Source organism: Tachypleus tridentatus, chromosome 1 (assembly GCF_004210375.1).
Source record: "Tachypleus tridentatus isolate NWPU-2018 chromosome 1, ASM421037v1, whole genome shotgun sequence".
Classification (NCBI taxonomy): Eukaryota; Metazoa; Arthropoda; class Merostomata; order Xiphosura; family Limulidae; genus Tachypleus; species Tachypleus tridentatus.
Genome location: NC_134825.1, coordinates 81,992,176 through 82,012,539, shown reverse-complemented (window position 1 = coordinate 82,012,539; position 20,364 = coordinate 81,992,176). Strand labels below are relative to the sequence as shown.

The 20,364-nt window shown below is 32.7% G+C and overlaps 1 protein-coding gene across 3 annotated transcripts; it reads right to left on the bottom strand.

Annotated features, from left to right (window-relative positions):
- Positions 1 to 853: 853 nt before the first annotated feature.
- On the bottom strand, positions 854 to 18,549 carry LOC143253590 (nuclear receptor-binding factor 2). Of its 3 annotated transcripts, none has more exons than XM_076507694.1 (4): positions 18,342 to 18,549; positions 7,154 to 7,274; positions 6,168 to 6,252; positions 854 to 5,663 (listed from the first exon to the last, which is right to left on the bottom strand). In XM_076507694.1, the coding sequence occupies exons 2-4, from the start codon at positions 7,181 to 7,183 to the stop codon at positions 4,948 to 4,950; spliced, it is 831 nt and encodes a 276-aa protein (XP_076363809.1). In that variant the 5' UTR covers positions 7,184 to 7,274; positions 18,342 to 18,549; the 3' UTR covers positions 854 to 4,947. The 3 variants fall into 3 exon arrangements, with proteins under 3 accessions (XP_076363809.1, XP_076363818.1, XP_076363825.1); XM_076507703.1 differs by lacking the exon at positions 18,342 to 18,549 and adding an exon at positions 17,810 to 18,064; XM_076507710.1 differs by lacking the exon at positions 7,154 to 7,274 and having other exon boundaries at positions 18,342 to 18,548.
- Positions 18,550 to 20,364: the final 1,815 nt, after the last annotated feature.

The window sequence follows — 20,364 nt, the reverse complement described above, 5'->3', positions numbered from 1 at the left end:
TTTTCCCTGAAACAATTGTTTTATGAATTAAATCTTATTTTTAAGAACTTGATTAAACCCAATAAATTATAATTCCAATCTAAAATTCTTTACTACTGAATAATAATGATAACATAAAAATATCTAAATAGCTTCTACAACAGACATATTACAATAATCAACGTTAATGTTGTTGAGGGCTTATTCAGATAACTATCCTTGTATTTAAATCAAAATAAGCTTATTTTCCACTATATAATCTTTTTCAATTAAACTTTCTTCTTCTTCAGTTCATTGAACACTTTACAATTCAACGATAAACTAAGATATATAAATCTATTTCATTTTTTAAAAATGTTATCGACTTGAGTGTATGTATTTATCGACTATATATTTATCGTTTGATGCAACTGATACGACAATAAAACACGTCATGTGATTTTCTTTAAATCATCACACACGAATTTGTTATTGATAGGCCACGTTTTTGACTAACGTCAGCAACAGACACGTTGTTTAATCAGACTTTGATGATGAAAATTTCGTTTGTTTGCTTTTTCCAATGATAATCACTTTCACAACGAAAACATTACAGTAATCATTACAATTACACAGTTATTAATTTTGAGGGGAGAAAACTATTAAAGCTAAAATCAACTAACAAACAGCATGTTTTCATAAGTACCTGATTTTAATTTATCATATTCAATTTATGGAATTTTTATTCACTTAACAATTTAACACTAGTTCTCCCTACCCGGAAAAATTCATGCGTACGCCCATGGTTTGATTCGTAGTTCTCATAATAATTAAACGTAAGTTTACTACTAAAAAATTAGCATGATAAAATAAATTACAATTCCAAGATACGCTGTCAAAGAACAAGTTCGAGTTTTTATTTTTGAAACAAGAAACTGAAAAAATAGTAAAGTTCGGATTTCTTTACATAAAAACAAAATATGCTGGCATAACTTGTATGATGCCTACACCACATGTTAAATCAGAATACAGTTTTTATACTGAAATTTTTGTACCATAATATATACACATACACACACAATTTATAACATCTTAATTTCTTCCTCCTAAATTTAAGTACACTAAGAATAAAACATTCTTTTCAATAAGTGTCCTCGTTAAAAATAGACATCTCCAACAAATCCGCTATCCAAATAATTAAAGTATTACAACAGAATTTAAAGAGAGCTAATTCAGTATGGTTGCAAATAATCCCATTTAAAAATATGTTTACTATGAGAGAGACGCCTCCTAAAAATATTAACATTACCTTCTTATGTATTCGGATGACTACCGGGAGAGTAAAATCATGAATCTGATGGAATGTGTTGCCTACTGCAAACATGATTTTGAATTAATAATAAATAACAATTTCAAAGTTTCGTAATTTTGAAAATGTCATATCGAATTTTGGGTAACTTAAAAATATAAAAGTACATTATAAAAGCTAAATGCCATAGAAATTACTTTCGTACTTCTGAAGTATACATAAACGTCGCCAACCTGAAAGTAAATATTTTAGATATAATACAGACACATGCCAACAATGCCTTCAAAGTTGATATTTACGATCCTAGTGTCATCTGCTGTCTAAATATGGCATTAGAATAAAAGCAAAGGACGCACATAAAACATGATCAAGCAAATGAGAAAACAGAACTAAAGACTAAAGATAAAATCATCAACATAAATTAGAAATGTCATCCATTGTTTGACATCAACAGGATCTAACTAATATGAATAATTTCAGTCCTTTATTTTCCTAAAACACTTTGAAATTGTTTAGAAGTGTCAAAAATAATATAAATCATAAAAATAAATTAAATTTGAAAAAAATATCCATTTACAATTTCAATGGACAATTTACTTTTCAGCGATAAATATAAAATCAAAAATTCACGTAAAGCACGAAACCAATATATTCACTTCATTAAAAAGCAGTTAATTAGATTTATAAAAGTTATGCTACTACTGATTTCAATATTTTAAACAATAATAGTATACAATAATACACTGAAATAATTTTTTTATATATTTTATAGTACAGGTTAATATTATTAATAGATACACGGAGCGTATACTTGAAAACAAAATTCAAAGCAGGTCTAAGTATGACCTAATACTGACTGGCTATCTTATTAGGGCCTCTCAAACACACTTGAATAAAACAAAAGAAATCACATTGGACATGATAAATATTATGTGGGTACTTGTATCCTACATAAATGCAAAATCTGATTATGTAACGGTTAGAACGTTAGAGTAAAAGAAAAGATCCTGTTTTGATTTACAAAAGTCCATGATAAAAGGCATCCATCTTGAAGGAATGTAATGAAAATGTATGAAAAGTAGCAATCAAAAACATGTACGTCTGTCACTAGAAATCACTGTAGTTGCCAAGTGCTGAAGACCAAGCCAGAAAAAATATATGTCTTAGTCATTACAGTATCAAACTATCGAACATGCAAAGAACAATACTATTGTAGTGCACAAAGACATCTTCTCACTGTATGGATTTCTTACGTGCAAAATTTTTAATTTTTCCAAGTTCTAATTTTGAAACATATTAACTATAGTTGAAATCACGTGGTAAATTAAGACCAACATATTACCTTCTATAGGATGATCACATAAAGTACTTAAACAGTTTCATGGAGTAGCATTGTATCCCACTTGACCCTGCATCTGTTACATGAAACATGCTACATATACCAGAGCTTTTTCTACATCTAGTTATCCATAAAGTGTGTATTGTGCATGTAGATCCACTACGAATTTAAAGAAATTTGTCTTTCTGAAAGAGATGAATTTTGCTGTTCTATTCAAGAATTTTTTTTTTGTAGAATAGTTTCTTTATGTGCTGCATGATACAGCTCTTGGAGGATGTTTTATAACTGTTAAACAGAACAGATATTTATACATAGCAGTGTACTTGCTCCATGGGACAGCCCCAGATTGCAATTTTGGCAATCTCAGATCAGATCTGCTCTATCTTTCAAGAAATAATGTTTGTCCTTCTGCAGAAATTCCACCCTTGTCTTACTATTATTTCTACCATAATTTATAAACATTCACTTTATCTCCAATATTTCTGCTACTTTGATGACCACCTATATACTGCAATTTCTTTTGCTTTAAGTTTAAGAATTGCTTTGTTTTTATTTTTATTTCATCACAATATCTTGATTCTTTCACTTCACCTGTAACAAAATTCTGTGTGTCTTTCTGCATATAAGATCTACAAATTTGTTGTTCAGATACCCAGAATTACCACACTTTCATACTGCAGTCAACAAGTCAGGAAATCACATATTTTAGATACAAACAGAAAGGCATAGCTTCCATTGTGTTAAAAGAGAGCAGTATCTGAACAATACTTACAAATGCTAAATGCACATGGTATGGTCTGAACTAATGATGAGGCCCACATATTGCTTTTAAAGTACAAATTTCTATAGAAAGTGTTAATAGCATGAGGAATACTATTACAGCATAAATTAGTTGTGTTTTTTTTATGGTAAATAAACATCCAGTGTTCCAGAATGTTATTAGTCCATTTTATTATGCTGCATTCCATCTAAACTCATAATAATTTTTCAAAGATGAAAATGCAACAATCTATCACACACTTATTGTTTGAAATAGTATTAAAGGATGTGACAATCACTACAGTCTTGTGATGAAATCTCATGAATAAGTTGTATACCACAGGCTACAACTGAATAAGACACCTTCTTCTATCCTGTTGAAAACTATGTTCAGAATATCAGCATGGTAAAGCAGTCCTTCACATTTGACAAAATAAAGTTGCAAATAAACCCCATCAAACAGACCATGGGGGCTACTAGGAGGAGGATGCCATATCTCAATTTATTTGTACTAATTGAAATGTGCTGTTTTCTATCAACAGTTTTTTCAGCTAAAGTGAATAATGTCCACAACATGCCAATGTTGACTTCCATTTAACATGGCAGCCCTTAAGTTCTTGTGTCATGCAGAAGTAATTCACTAAGTTTACTATTACTAGAACTCTTCTTCCTAATCTGAATTTGTTAAAAATTAATATTCAGTTTTGTAATTCAAAGAATAAAACTTTGACTTGATTTCTCAGTTTGAAATATTTAAGTCTATATACAACAACATAGTTTAAAAATGCTGTATTACTATGCATATAATATTGCATGTCTAAGGCAACTGAGGTTAAATTAAAGGAGTCATATTAGTCAACACGATCACAAGAGGTTATCTGTGAACTTGTCAATGCATGCAAACAACATTTCATTTCATGACCAATGCCATGACAAAAAATTAAGATCTAAATTTAAAAGAATTTATTTCTTAAGATTAATAAAAGACCCAGTAGAAGGCCAGAAACAGTTTGCATTCATGACAAGCTTAATGGGGGCTCTAACTAGCTCTCACAAAACTCAATTTACTGCCATTTTCAAACATCAATATGATGGTAACCATCATGCATGATGGACTGGTAAAGGATGATCCCACCTGGTATTAGAAAACAGGAGAAGAGTCTAATAAAATTGCCAGTCAGTGTGTGATTCAGGCTGACACAATTACATACGAGATTTTACTTTGGTTATTTCACACAAAACTTTTTGTCTTGTAAAAAGTAATTGCTTGTCTTAGGTTTTGAAGCAATCTTTTTCACAATCAATATAATTTTTAAAAAATCCAAGTACAAACAAGTTTAATACAAGTTAACAAGAGTTTGCAGGGTTTTTTTTGCACATCAAGTTTTATAAAGATTCTTAAGTCTTCTGAAATTGATTACAAGTTCAAGAAGAATAACAACACTTTCCTGACTGTAAAATATTAATTATAAGTAGACTTATTAACTAATACACTGTTTGTATAATGATACAAATATAATAATTTGTATATCAAGAATCATAAGTTAATCAGGAATAAAACACTTGAACATATTACTTAACCTTATAAACTTTGTCTTGCTGCTTCACTTCTTAATAAAGTGAAGTCAAAGTTTGGGATTTCTAATGGTGCTAAAGCTGGAAGTTCTCTTAAACCGCAACCAGGGCTTGAATCGCTGATAGGAGAAAACTGATAAGGAGAATTTCGATCTGCCATTAGATGCAGAGTTCTACTTCCTTGACCTACAATTTTTCTTTGTAAATCTTCAATGGTGGCTCGAAGATTTTGATTCTCCTGCGATGCTTTCTCTAACTTTCCTATTAACTGTTGAACTAACTTCTTTAATTCTTCATTGTTTACTCGCAACTCTTCAATCAATGTTTTATCATCTTTAGGTGTTTTTACAGCACCTCGAATGATGCTGTCATAAGACTTTGACTCCATAACACAGTCTGAATTAACAGTTTCACTATTTATTGTAGCATTAGGCTGAATTAGAAACTGAAGGAGTGAATCATTTTCTGCCATTGTTCGAAATATAGCAAGCTGTATATTCTCGGAACTTAAAGGATGCGCTTCTCCTGGTGGTTCCTCTTCATTGGCAGTTTTCAATCGAGCCACATCAGCTTTCAAGTTTTCTGCAGCCTTTTTTGTGGCATCTTGTTGATTTTGTTTGTACTGAACTACAGCTTTTTGTCGAAAATGGAAATCCCTCTGTAGCACCAATGATTCTCTAGCTTTATCAGAACTTGTTTGTTTTAAAGCATCATCTAATAGATCTAAGAGGTAATGTTTAATAAAATCATATTAGTAAGTAAATCTCAAAAAAGTTAGGCTATAATGAAGTTATTGGTGTTTAATAGACCATTTAAAACAAAATTAGAAAATAATAATACAAACTAAGCAAATTTCGACAAGTGTAAGAGGAATCTATGTAAAAAATATCAGAGAAATGTTTTGCACACTAAATTTCATCTTATATACACATGTGTAAGAGCCTTGAATACCTACAGTATTTTAGCAATTTGTGTATAATATAAACAAATAGCATTATGTAAATTAGAATAAGGAATATTTACAACTCACTAAGCAAAAAAGGAAAAAAAAATTAATTTGGAATTCTATATTCTTACAGATTAGAAAACATAAAATATTTTTCCCATATTAATTTAATAATATTAATGCAATGCTATTTTTGTGACCCTTTGCTCTTAAAATATCAATTTCCATTAATGTAAAGCTTTCAGATTTACTTAAGAGATTTTTTGAAACACGAACAGTACCTGCTGCTCTTTGATGACATGAAATGGCTTCTTCAAACTTTCCTGATCTTAAATAGTAATCAGCTTTACGGGACTGTTGATGGGCCTGAAATGTGACATTGAAGAGTTCAGGTCTTTGCATACATACAAATTCTATGCCAAACATAAACATCTCCTTGATAACAAAAAAGGCATACAATATACAGTTTCAAGATATAACATTCTGATGCACCTTACTATAAAACATGTTAGTAGATCTAAAAATGATTATATGTAAAACTGTAGATTATTAGACAGTATCATGCACATTAGTTAAAATAATCTAAAACCAATACATTTTTTTAAACTTGGACACAAAGACTGCATTATTAGTTTTTAGCACATTCACATGCCCTCCTAAACTAGATGATGTCCCACAGAGAGAGAAAAAGGTTCATTTCAACATGCACCTTACACGATGGTATTTACTTCCTGTACGATACAGGATGTGATGAGAAACTTTTTTAATTTGAAATGACCCTCAGAAATGTTGACTTTATTAATTATACAGCATTCAACAAATCTTCAGTTTATGTAGTTTTCTGTTTTGTTTGGATGATTTCCAATTTACAGGAGGTCAAAAAATCTCACATGTAATAAGAAACTTATTTCTACTTCTTATCTAAACAACACTTTTATATCCTTTGACTCTTGTATTTAAATCACCTTTTACAAACAAAGTGTTTTGTATGACTGAGTCATTTTTAATATTATATAATGCTCCAGCTATATATCCTAATACAAATGTAAAGCATTACTGTTACCTTTGACTAATTTTAAAACATCTGATAATGAATCTCTGTTAAACTTGGAATCTACAAAAGAAAAGAAGAAAGTAAAACTTAACATTATTCCCTCTAGATTCATGAAGTTATAATGCAAGTATTGAAAATATTATTGTCTATTTGAGAGAATCTATTCCATAAACTGACTTCCAATAACCTATTAAACTTATTGTTTAGTCTTACCTTTTCACACTTTAGTTTCTTGAATGTCATAAGGTTTCTTATTCTGAATAATCATTTTCTCCGTGCTTTAACTGCTCACTTGTCACGGAGAACATGTGAATGTGCCATAACTAATAAAAGTCTTCATAAACATGCAAAAAATTGTGTATTTTAACTAAATTTGAAAATCTGTTTTTTAAACATGCTTATTATAACAACAGCCACAACCACATTCATGTAAACTTTCTTCAAATCTCACCTAGAAGTGACGTACAGACACGTACAAAATTTATGTGAAAACGAATTAAAAAATACATCACAGATATTTCACGCATTCCAAAAACACTTAACAACATACTTTTTATATAACTAACTTGACTTAAGGCAAAAGAAATTAGAAGGCAAGACAAGTATGTGTCTAAATAAAAAATGCTGAAATAAAAATAGACATATAATGATAAATTGGAAATCAAACTATTTCTTTGACATAAAAAATCAAAATAATTATACGATAAACATACTAAGGAATAAAAATACACCCAAATAGTCTTATATTTGTCAATAAGATTGAAATCTAAACAGCAGCATGTATTAGTGATATACTGTGGTACATAATTTCAATGTTTAAGTTATCCAATGTACACCAAAATACTAAATAAAAGATGGAAAACTCATTGACTGAATAAATCACAGTTATGGTACATTGTGCTATTAGTAGTATAAACCTAATGTGAGTGATGCACACTGTAGTCACTGAATCAGAGTAATGAACACCAATTATTTGACTATCACATGAAATTTTAGTTTTCCCAATACCACACATAAAGGAAAAAAATTGTATCACTATACTTACACTTATCATCACAATAAGGCAATTAACCCCACTAACTGATCACCTAAATACATCAGTTACATTAATTAGTGCCACATAAAGTAATCAAGTAATTTGAATTATGATTCAGATGACTAATGTCACAAAAATAGTTAGCTACTCAAGATTAGTATGGAATAAAAGTCAACTTGCCAAAAAGAAGTCATATGAGTTTTACATCAGCCACCATAGAAATTTTTACACCTCCAGATTGACCTCATTTGGGTGCTATCCCAGGTAGCAGAGATACAAGTATATCATTTTAGATGGCAATAACTTAAAATATTTTGTAGTCATCAATTCACAACTTATTGAGGACAGTTTTGCTGACTAACATAAAACCTGTATGTTTTTTCTAGTGATAAAAATTATCTTAATGCTACCGAGCGTGATACTCAATAGAGAGCACTAAGGTGAACAGAGTTCTTGTACAGTGAATAAGGATACTGTTAATCTTACGTGGTCCCAGAATGACCACTCTGCTAAAAAAAAAAATATGGTTAAAAATGAGTAAATGGCTACATAGCTCGTATATGAAGCTCCCATACAATACCAAACTTCCATTTAGTTTCATGTGCTATCTCCAGATCAAATGAAGATAGAAATAGGATGATTACTCTTGAAAAAGGATTTCCTAATTGAGTTTCAAGTCAAATCTGGTGTTTTAGGATGGAAGCTATAATGGATGTTCGAGAGGAAATTATTTAATTCTAGGAATCAAACAAAATAAGTAATAATAATCCTTTCCAAAACTTAGACAGCTAATCAAAGTAACATGACACAATATCTGTAATTAAAGGCAATTTGGAATTCTTTCCATGCTTAGGAGTAACAATAACTTACTATAAGTCTGGAAATCTCTCCTCCAGACAAATGTGGTTAAGAAAAACCAGAAAATCAAGAGAAAGGAAATAAAAATGGTACAGCATCTCATAATGAACATCACCAGGTCTAAGATATTTCCAGATCAACATAAAACAAGTTTCAATTACACCAGATTAAATGGTTGGTTACAACCATAAAGACAATCAGACCAGAAAGAAAGCAAAGGAACAAGAGTAGATGATTAAATGGCAGAAAAAGCACTTTTTAATAGTGTTTACAATATCTTGTATAGAACTTCTTGGCCATTAAGTTACAGAATTGAAAGAAATGAGATGGGCAGTTCTCATACATCTTTCCTAATCTTGTCCCACATGACCTTGAAACTGGTACTGAAAATATGCTTAAAGTAAAATTTTGAACCACCAGCAGCAGCAGGACAAATGTTTTTGAAATATTGTCAGATCCCCCCCTAATCTGATGCTGTCAATTAATCTAATTTTAGATTTATTTTAAACTTGGCCACATTATGTCTCAGTTCGACACGGCAACAGCCATTACCTTTTTTTAGGCAAGTGTAACATTAGAGAAACATGAGTGTATCCTTGAATAAGAACGCACATGCATTGCATGTGAGATTTTACATTTTATTTCTTTACATTTTTGTTAGGTTAAGCTAAAAAATCTGCAATTTTCACATTTTAATCATATTTGTTAAAACATACATAACAAAAAATAAAAATATAAATAAAAAAATGAATTCACAGACATACTCAAAGTACTATTAAACTGATTTTTTACTGATGTGCAAATCTAATACTTGTCATTCATTTCCTAAACCTTGGTGAATCTCACAGGTTTGGTGATCCAAAAATAATTAATGCAACTTTCGCATATACATTTTAGAATAAAAACATATATCAATTACTAAAACAGAATGCCCCAAAACTACTATAATTTACCAGACTTCCTCATTAAGCTATAATTAGATTAAAAGTATTACACTGTCAGTTTGAAGCATCAGTGCCAAGATCATAACACAAATATTTCTCAAGCAAATGATGTCCCCACCAAATTCTACAGGACTACTGTAAGCTTGATACAGAGAAGAACATGCTCTTTCTATTAATTACAAGCATGTCCATCCATCACGTACAACTGATTAGTGAACAACCTGAAGTCAGACAGAAGGGGCTTCTCTGATGATAAAGTAACTGATATCTCAGCAAATTAAAAAGGTGAGATGTTCAAGTTTCACCCCTTGCTTGTAATCATTTATAGTTTGTGTTTCTAACTGTTCAAAAACTGTAGCAGCCTATTTTTGAAGTTAGAAAATTCTGAAGTGGAGAACTTAGAGTCCAAATACATTCCTTCCTTTTTAAAATTATGAAGTTAAAACTTACACAGTACAAAACTCTAAATAATAAACTTCTTTTTTTCCTATCAAGTTTATTAACACAAGTTAGTAATAAAGATGTTTAACCCACTGACTGCAGCTGCTGTAATGCGCACAGAATTTTTGTAAGCCGTATACCACATACAAAATATCTGCATTCAACTGCCAGAGGCAAACAGTACCCTACATGCAAATCAGCAATCAATTGGTTAATTAAATTTTGAATGTAATACTGTAAAAAGTCATGACAAGTGGAAAAGAGCCACAACCAGATGCAAAGAATTAACAGTTAATGTCAGGAACAAACTATCACAGTGGTGAAGGACAGTGTTTCCACTGTGGTATGAAAGTTTGGTAGCAGCCAATATTCACCAGAATTATGGGAAAATTATCACTGCTTCACAGACCACAACTTATTAACAAAAAAAAAAAAGGTTGAACAAATGAACAGATCAATGGCAATAAACAACTGACATGGGGCATGAAAACAGGTATATTCTACTGTATTGAAGAAGTTGTGAGAGGTTCCGAGAGCAAATCCAACATAGAACAACAACTCCACTTGATATTTCTACCATTTTCGTGGAAAGGTGTCCATTTCAGTTTTCCAAGATGATGAAGGGAAATGACAACTGCTCAATAAAGTTATTAAGATGTACTTGATCCAATACATCTTCATACAACAGGCAAAGAGAATATAATGTCATGGTATGACTAATGGAGACATGGATGGCAATGACATCCAAAGGTAAATGGTATGGTCAAGGAGGTAAGTACTCTGATCAACAAGCAAGCTACACTCCTCCTGAATCCATCTATCACAAAATCTGTCCTTTCTGTACAATGAAAATTTATGAATGATGACAGTATTCACAGTTTTCAGGAATGTCTTCTGTCTGTTGATTTGCCATATAGAGTACTGTCTGCCCAAGAAATCTGAGAAAGCCAACAAAGGCCTAACAGAATCCTCATATATGGTTTGAGAAGGCATACTTCTGGAGAGGGACAAATGATCAACATTCTTGTCAGCCTGGCCATACTCAAAAGGCTCATCAAGGAGAGGAGTGACAGCAGAAGACAAAGGTTGTTCTATATAATGCTCTATTGCAATGGGCTGCCTGTGCCTGTGGTCTGAATTATGGTATCAGAATTCATGCTTGATACCAAACAAGCATTACTTTTTTGTAATGGCAAAACATGGGTAAATTAAACCCTTTCCAATATAAAGTGGGAAAAAAAATATTGAAAGAAAGTGAATTAAATTAAACCACTTCAAGAAGCAAGAAACAAAAATAAAGATATCTGAACTCAAGCACCTACAAACAAGAAGTCATGGTTCAGTAGTGGCACACAGAGGAAGTCACATGCATCATGTAATAACAGTGCTCTCCTGTTGGAGAGATGATGCATGATGATTTACATGAGAAAGGAGTGTAGAATGCTTGTGGCATGCAATGTAAAAAAGTTTGCATACAGAGAGCAGCACAATGAAAGAAAACTATCTTGTGAGAAGAAGGAAGTACAGTACTGGAATTTTTCTGACCTGTACATTTTAAGCAATAAACATGATTACATTCATTACACTTTTGATCACTCAGAAAGCCACTAACGTGGATTTCTACTAGATCCAAAACGTGGTTATGAATATGTACGTTGCATTGTTAATGTTTCTTCCAAGCAATTAATAAATACGCTACACTGATCATGGTTAGGTGTAAAAAACTCCTTTTACTTTTCTTTATGTTGTTTATGATTCATTATTGTAGGTCTATGCACAAAAGAAAATGAATAAAGGATAACAACATTAACTTCACCTTCATAAATAATCAGTAATAAAATGCAAAACATTATTCTACTAACATAATTCAAGAGAACATAAAAATTATCTTTTTAGATAAATGGGAATGGAGGGATGGTTCAAAAGGCATTCAGTAAATAAAAGACAGTACTTCCGATCTGGATTATTTGCTTTTCTCAGAAGACTTAAAGAAAGGCCACATTTGGGAGACTGTAATAAGTCATGGTTGGATGAGCTAACCAACAGAAACAGCAATGTCATCCAAGGACAGACCCAATTCATCCAACTGCACCTGGATACAAAGGCCAAAATAAACAATGGCAGATCATCTGTTCTGAAAAAGCATGGCCCACTGAGGAAGGAAAACACATCCCCAGGTGGGATGCTGAGGTAAGCATCAAAGTTTTGAAGCATACAGTAGAGACAGTTGCAAATGGCAGAAGAGTAGAGGAGGTTCATGAGACTGTACAAGCTCTGGACTTTGGAAGTGCAGAAAGTCCCGGTGCACAGCTGAAGTCCCTGATGATGAACGGGGTCCAGTATCTTTAAGGCCGAGGTCATGGCAGAGCCACAGACCAGAGACCCATAGTCTAGTTTTAATCAAATAGGAGCATGATATATCTTTAGCCTAGGACACTGATCCACTCCCCAGATGGTAGAAAAGAGGACACGGAAGATGTGCAGTGCTCTTGTACATTTGACTCTTAGCTGCTCGATGTGCGGTATAAAGGTCAGCTTATGGTAAAAAATAAGCCCCAAGAACTTTGTCTCAGGGACTAAAGGAAGCACAACTTCACCAACACAAAGTCAAAGAATATTGATACAAGATGCTATCATTTGAGAATAGCTTCTCTGATTGACATTTCAAGTTAAATCAGGTGGTCCATGGTGCCCATTTTTGTTGGAACCCACACTGGGTGGATGAGAGGAGATTGTTTAATTTGAGAAACCAAACAAGATGAGCATTAACAATCCTTCTAAGGTCTTACAGAGATAGTTTATCAAAGTAGCCAGACAGTAGTTTGAAGGAATCTTGGGATCCTTCCCAGGCTTAGAGAAATGTAGGACAATAGCCTGGTGCCATGCATAAGGAAAAATATTCTCCTGCCAAATACAGTTAAAAACAATCAGAAGAATAGCAAGAGAAGCAGGAGATTGATGGCACAGCATCTCGTACTGTATATCATCAGGTCCAACCGATGTACTACCTGATAAAGGGCCAGTTTCAGTTCCACCAGTGTAAAGAGACAATTACAGTCATAAAGATGATCAGCCCGAAAGAAAACAGATGATCACTCTGCCCAAGTCTTGATGTCTAAGAAAGGTGGAAGATGAGGCAGAAGTGCTAGATACCTGACAAAAGCTTTCACCAAGAGTATCAGCAATGCTCTGGGCAGCAGCTATTTCCTGGCCATCAGAGAGCAAGATTGAAAGGGGATAAAATTATATTGTCCACTGACCTGTCGATTCTTGTCCCATATGTCTTTGGAACTGGTGCTGGAAGAGAAGCTGGTTGTGAATTTAATCCAAGATTCCTTCTGGCTTTGACATCTCACCTGCTTAGCCTGTGCACAGGCCTTCTGGAAAGTGATGCAGTTCGAGAATTTGGGATATCTACAAAAGGTATCCTAGGCCCATTATGGAGCCTTCCATGCCATGTAGCAGGCAGGATTCCACCACAAACAAGGATATCATGGAAAATGTGTCGAGGTTTCAGAAAAACATTAAGCAGCTGCCTCAATAATACAGTCAGTCACTGCTGCCACGCAGTCATCTATCAATGGCAGGATCAAGTTCAGTGAGAGCAGTGGAAGAGGGCCAGTTAGCTTGATCCAGTTTCCACTGCAGCACATGGGTCGAGTGGCATCAACCAAAACCAGTCTCTCTCAAAATGATAGGAATATGATCAGTGCCTCATGGGTTACTGTCAACCCTCCAAAAAAGTGGGAGAATAATGAAGTGGAGCAAACTGAGAAATCAATAACAGTAAAAGACTGATTAGGTGCATGAAAATAAGTATAAGAACCAGTATTGACAAGAGAAAGGTTGGGATCTGAGAATGTACACTCTACTGAGTGACCCCTCCCATCAATATCAGCACCTTCCCAGAGAGAATTATATCTTTTAAAGTCCTCCAGGATTAAAAAGGGAGATGGCAACTATTCAACAATAGCATCAAGGTCTGGTTGCTTACAGATCTCTTCAGGTGGCAGGTAGAGAACAAACAGTGATGGTATGACCCAAGAAAACACGGATGGCTACGATCTCCAAGGGTGTATCAAGTGGCAAAGATAGTGTGAGCACATGCTGATCAACCAACATTGCCACCCCTCCATGCACTTGTTCATCACACATCCTGTATGAAGAAAACTGCTGAAAGGTAACTGAATCAGCAGGTTGCAGAAATGTTTCCTGTAAGGAAAGACATACAGAATGGTAGGAAGCAATCAGTGCTTTGATGTCACCCAGATTAGAATGTAAACCTCAACAGTTCCTTTGCATCAAGGTGGCCATTTTTATTTATGTGTAGGCAAATTGGGTGGAGAGCTCTTCTGTTTTCAACCACGTCTTTTATTTCTTTATTTTTTTTTATTTGGGAGAGATTTATCAGCCTCCATGGATCCTACCCTGGTTCGATTGGGCAGGTCTTTGTTATTGGAAGAGGATTCCATCAACTAAGGATGTGAACAAACGATCATTTTGCATCTTGGGGCAAGAGAAGATGTACCTGAGAAAATGCCTGTACGTGGAACCAAAGGAAGTGGATCCAGGAGTTTGCTGGAATGAATGGCAAAAACAGAGATGGGTGTTGACATCGACTCAACAACTTTCTTAACCATAGAGGTCAAAAGACTTTTCATGTGGTTTTAGAATGATTTGTTGTAAGGCACAGAGAGATTCATCTGCACTCCCACTGTAGAAGTATAACAAAGTGCAGCAGGATACATCCGAGATGAAGTGGTAGACAGTAACTTTCAAACCTCAGGGTAAGTAATGTTTTGAATCATTTTCAAATGTTATACCTATTTTTCTTCAAACCAATTAGAGCGAGAATGAAAGTAGGATGGGGGAGAGCCATAACAATTAACACAATGAGTGTCTGTTTCACACTCATATGCATCGTGGTCCTTGCCACTGCAACAAGCACACATCAAGGAATCACAACATGATGTCCTCGAGTGACTGAACAGCTGGCATTAGAAACAACCAAGAGAGTTTGGAATATATGGCTGTGCCTTGCAATTAAGATAACCTGCCTTGATGGTGGCAGGTGGACGTGGTAATGTAAATGTCAAAATGAGGACATTGGTCAGCATAATAATTCCATCTTTGCAAGTGAAGATATGCCTCACTGCAGAAACTTCTTGGGTGAAGGAACCAGTGAGGATCTGACTCAGGGATGTTCTTTAAATCCCTCTCAACAATAACTCCTTGTGACAAATTAAAAGTAGCATGAGAAGTAACCTCAATGGATATATCCCCAATTGCCTTCAAATACAAGAAGAATCCACTGTGTTTACGAGTGGATGTTTCCACCAATATGTCACCAGAGCAAAGCTTTCTGACTGACTTTGGAGAGCTAGCAAGTCCCTCTTGTCTGTTCTGAATAAAAAAGAGAGACATTACAGAGGTTGTAGATTGCTGCTCAGAATGTTCAAGATGTGGTCATTTATCTATAGACTTTTTTTTTCACTATTTATTTAATTTTTTATTTGTGGAATCCATAATAAAGAAAAAATATTTCAGTGTCCACTAACTCCACAAACAATGGAGCCTTATGAGGGGATGCACTACAGTGCCAAACAAGGGCACTGCAGCAATGCCAGGGTTTTTTGAGTACTACCCAAATACCAACATCAGATACAATGTCCACAGTACCCATTGAGAACATCCAACACTGGTACTAGGTTGGCCCTAGCTCAAGTGGACCAGCAGACTGACCCAAGAGTGGCCACCCATCTACAGGAATTCAAGACCAAAATGGCATGTTTGGATTATACCCCTTAACCACCAGGATCCTTTCCTCCCCTTCATGGGTCACCATGCACAGTAAACACGTGGATAGATGTATAGATTCCAGAGGAGGTAAACTGAGAAAATGAAACTTCTCTGGGAGGTCCCCTCACCACATACAGGAGTTCCACACACCGAGGAGTATTTTAGTGCATCATCCTTAAGAGCATAATGTTTTGCAAAAATAACACACCATCACAAAATCACCAATTTACATATTAAAGAATTTCATGCCATCTGCTGAGAACAATTCTATTATCCTTATTCATAAAATACAATTTTCAGTTTGTGCTAAAATAAGTTTCATTTTTAGAATTGTGTAAAAAATAATCATTTTATGCAACACAATTTTTTAAAGGGTCTCTTTGTTAGATAACAATTTCTGTTTTATTCTTACATATCAATTTATTATTTTGTTCAGCTATATTTTTGTCTTAAGTATTAGCTCACCTGCCTCTTAGTGTATATTAAATATTAAACAAATAACTTTTATATTAAGAATGCAATGACATGATGACAATAACACAAATGTTAAATATTATTCATGTGACAGATAATATCATGGTCTGGCAACACAGTAAAAAGCCTTAAAACTTGAAACTACTCAGATATCATAGCTTTTTAGTGTTAAATACAAAATGTAATTAAGCAATTTTATTATAAATGCATGTCAGTATAAGTACATAATTTATAATTCAAGTTTTTATATTTCCCATATTTCCATTTCTTAATTTCAAAAAGAAAGACTTAAATTTTTCAATTTTAATTTTTCTGCATCAAGTGACACTTCTGAACTCTAAATTCTTCACTTCAAAATTTTCTACCTTATAAAACAGGCTGTCACACAATATTAAGCCTTTCTTGTTTGCAACAACATTCATGTAAATATTCCTAACAATTATCTGATCAGGTGGCACACAAAAAATTCCAAAAAACATTTTTTTTTCCTTTCCTATCATTTAATAATTCAATTCATATACATACACTATCATCTTAGCCATCTCTAAAATTTCATATCTCTTACAGATGATTTCTAGAGCTTCTGATTCTTGGTTTACCCAATAAATACCAGAAAAATATTGTAAATGGTTCATTAGTTCATAATAATTCAGTACAATTAGTTATGCAATATCCCTCAGTTCCTTTCTTCCTAATTTGAATCTAGCATTGAAGGGGTAGGAAAGGGTAGATATAAGGAATTCTTATAAATATAAAAGTCATGTAATATAAATTAAAGTAGACCCTGTGCAGAGAAGAATTTGGGGGCAAAGAAAATCTCATATAGCATGTAAAATGTGAAAGCTCAACACAAACATTTTAAGCTATCAACATAAAAGTTGAAAATAGCTGAAAATAAAAACACCAAGAAAGTCAATAAACACTAAAAAATAAATATTTAGTATTTCTAATAAAAAAATTCCTCCCCTCTTTTGTTTTAATTATCTCTGCAAACATCTTAAAACCTTTGAAGCTCATATTATCATAATCATTATATAATTACAATTTTAACAAAGATTTGATAACATCACAATTATTTAAAACTTGCTATGAGCAATCAAAGATTCTAGTTTAACTAATTTGTTACAAATTCTTCTAGTACAGAGGGTTGAGTATATTATGTTAAAATTATTTTGAATATGTAAGCCATGTTACAAATGCAGTCAATAAAAATATTTAATAGAAATGGCATGTATCAGAAATAAATTTTAACACTGCTTCCTATTTCATAGATTAGTGTTAAAAGGTAAGATTAACAAATTAAAAATAAATAAGTACCTTCCACCCACTCCAGTTTTCAGAGTATTAAATTGAGTGAAAAATCATTACTTGCTATTTTAAGCACTTATTCGCCATTAGCAATATTACTATTCTGCCAATAGTATTAATATTAAATAATAATAACAATATTAGTGTACTATCACTAATATTGGTATCAAAAAATATTCCCAAAATGTGAAACTATTTGTGCTACAAATAGGGCTACGCAAACTTTTATACACTGTGGTTCAGCTGCGTATCTGGTAAGATGTTTTTTATTTTTAATCAAAGTCACATGATTCCTCGTATAAAACACTGATGTAATGTAACTGTTCTGAAAGCCATTACGCCTATTTAACACTTTATTTGTACCAGATAATACAATTTACTTAGTTTTTCATTACACAAGATGTTATCATGACTATTTACATTACCAAAACAGTGATTATTACTAATTATCTATTTGCTTTAACTCTATATTACTTATAGATCTAATAAATATATTTTGCTATGTCCTTATATACAAGAAACTTATGGTAAATACACTCACGAAATTTAGAGATGTATCCATATTTTGTTCTACCGCCCTCTACTATTGTAATTGAATATACAAAAAGATATATATTAACGAATTATAATCATTACTTTTTATTCATAAATTAAAGTTTGTTTCTTTGTACTTAAATGTAAAGATAAACAATGGACTCTTTTCACTGCACCAACCAAAGGTATCGACGCCAAATATTTAGTGTATTAAGCACTCGAGCTTACGGCTAAGCCACTGAGGGCGTCTAGTTAAAAAATTTTTAATAATACTTTTGAGAATATTTAGCTCCTAACAGTTATTACAGGTAAGGACGTCACTCCGTTTACGTTTTTGTAGGGACTCAGTCAGAAGACAAAGTTCTGTTGTTGTTGTTTGTTTTCGCCAATGGTTGATAAATAATAACGGTTACGGATCTAACAGTAAGTGGAGTATATTTGAATTTATGTAGTGCATATTGATGTATATAAGACATTAATACTAATAAAAATGACCTCATAACACCAAAATGGTGTTATTATTTAATTAGACACTCGAAGTGCTTTGGACGAGCTTATTTTTTATTATTAGTTTGAATAGTTTTAACAAAATCAAATTTAGCGAAGATTGACTTGTCTAATAAGTAACTGTAGTCCTTCGTAAAAAAAAACACACAAAAAAAACTCATGATATGACTAATCATTTAAAAGCATTCTTAATTTCTTTTGTTATTCAAAAACCTTTCATTTTGTAAAGTTTGAAAACTATAAACGTTTTTGAGTAATTTTACTAAATATTTTCTTCTCTCGACAATAAAACTATAAATTTTCGAGTGACTCAGAAAAGCATTATTGCATGTCTCGGTTATACTTTTATCTGTGTGTTTCCTTTAATTCAGACATATTTGTATATCATAAAGGAATCTGATAATCAATCATTTTTGTTCACTGTATGCTCGATAGATACATGGCTTGAAACTACATACTTGCTCAATTTGTTGTGAAAAAGAAAGACAGCAAGTAAACATGTTTACTAAACTTTTTAATTGAACATTTTTGTTTTCTTATCGTAAAAATCTAGAAAATGCACCTAGAGGTAGGTTAGTGTGTTGTGGTCAGGTACATGTTTCTGTGGCTAAGTCGTATGAAACTACTTCCCTACATTACGCATAAAGTAGAACAATAAACAATTATTCTTTAAGTTCCTGGTAAGGTGTATGAAATCTTGTTCATTTTACAATGTGCCCCCGGAAAGACCAAGTTTTCTTTTTTTTTTCTTCTTACTTTGAATATAAAGTAAGATTACATACTTTAGTTTCCATGTAAAGCACTTCATTACACAAACCAGTGGCTAGGACTAAAATATTGAAAGGCAACACACAGTAACAGTGAAACTATTATTGGTCAGGCTCTTCTGGATTATTTCGTAACAATAATGTGAAGCTTTGTCCACGTATATATAATGAAATCATTTATTTTTTCAGTAACTTTTATTACAGACTACGTTCTCCGAAATTAACGCATGTTTAACATTTTAAAGTTAATTGAAAATTTTCTTCATTATCTGTAGATGAAACAAAATCGCGCTGACTAATTTATTGAAGGAATCACAAACACATTAACTCTCACTGTGTAACTAAGTTGATTGATGTTGAATTGAACTATTGTATAATTAATTCAGTCATTAACAATCTACGTAATAAAAGAATCTTCTAGATTCTGTCAAAGTCTTAACTTTTATGATATTTCTAGATTTTCGTTATCATGATGTAATGGTACGTTTCTCCTAACAAATGGGCATTTAACTACGATATTAAAAATATAGCTTGGACACTAATCTGTTGCGTAAATAACAGCAATAAAATTAATGATTAGGATAATAACCAACACCAAGTATCTGAATAAAACTTAAAGTAACTCTTTAAATACATATGCATGTTTAATAAAAACGAAAATAAGTAGCAAGACACAACAAATTGTCGGAGAAATCAAACCATAAGAATGTTATCTCTCATACAAAATTAATACAGGTGAAGAAAAGTCTGAAATTT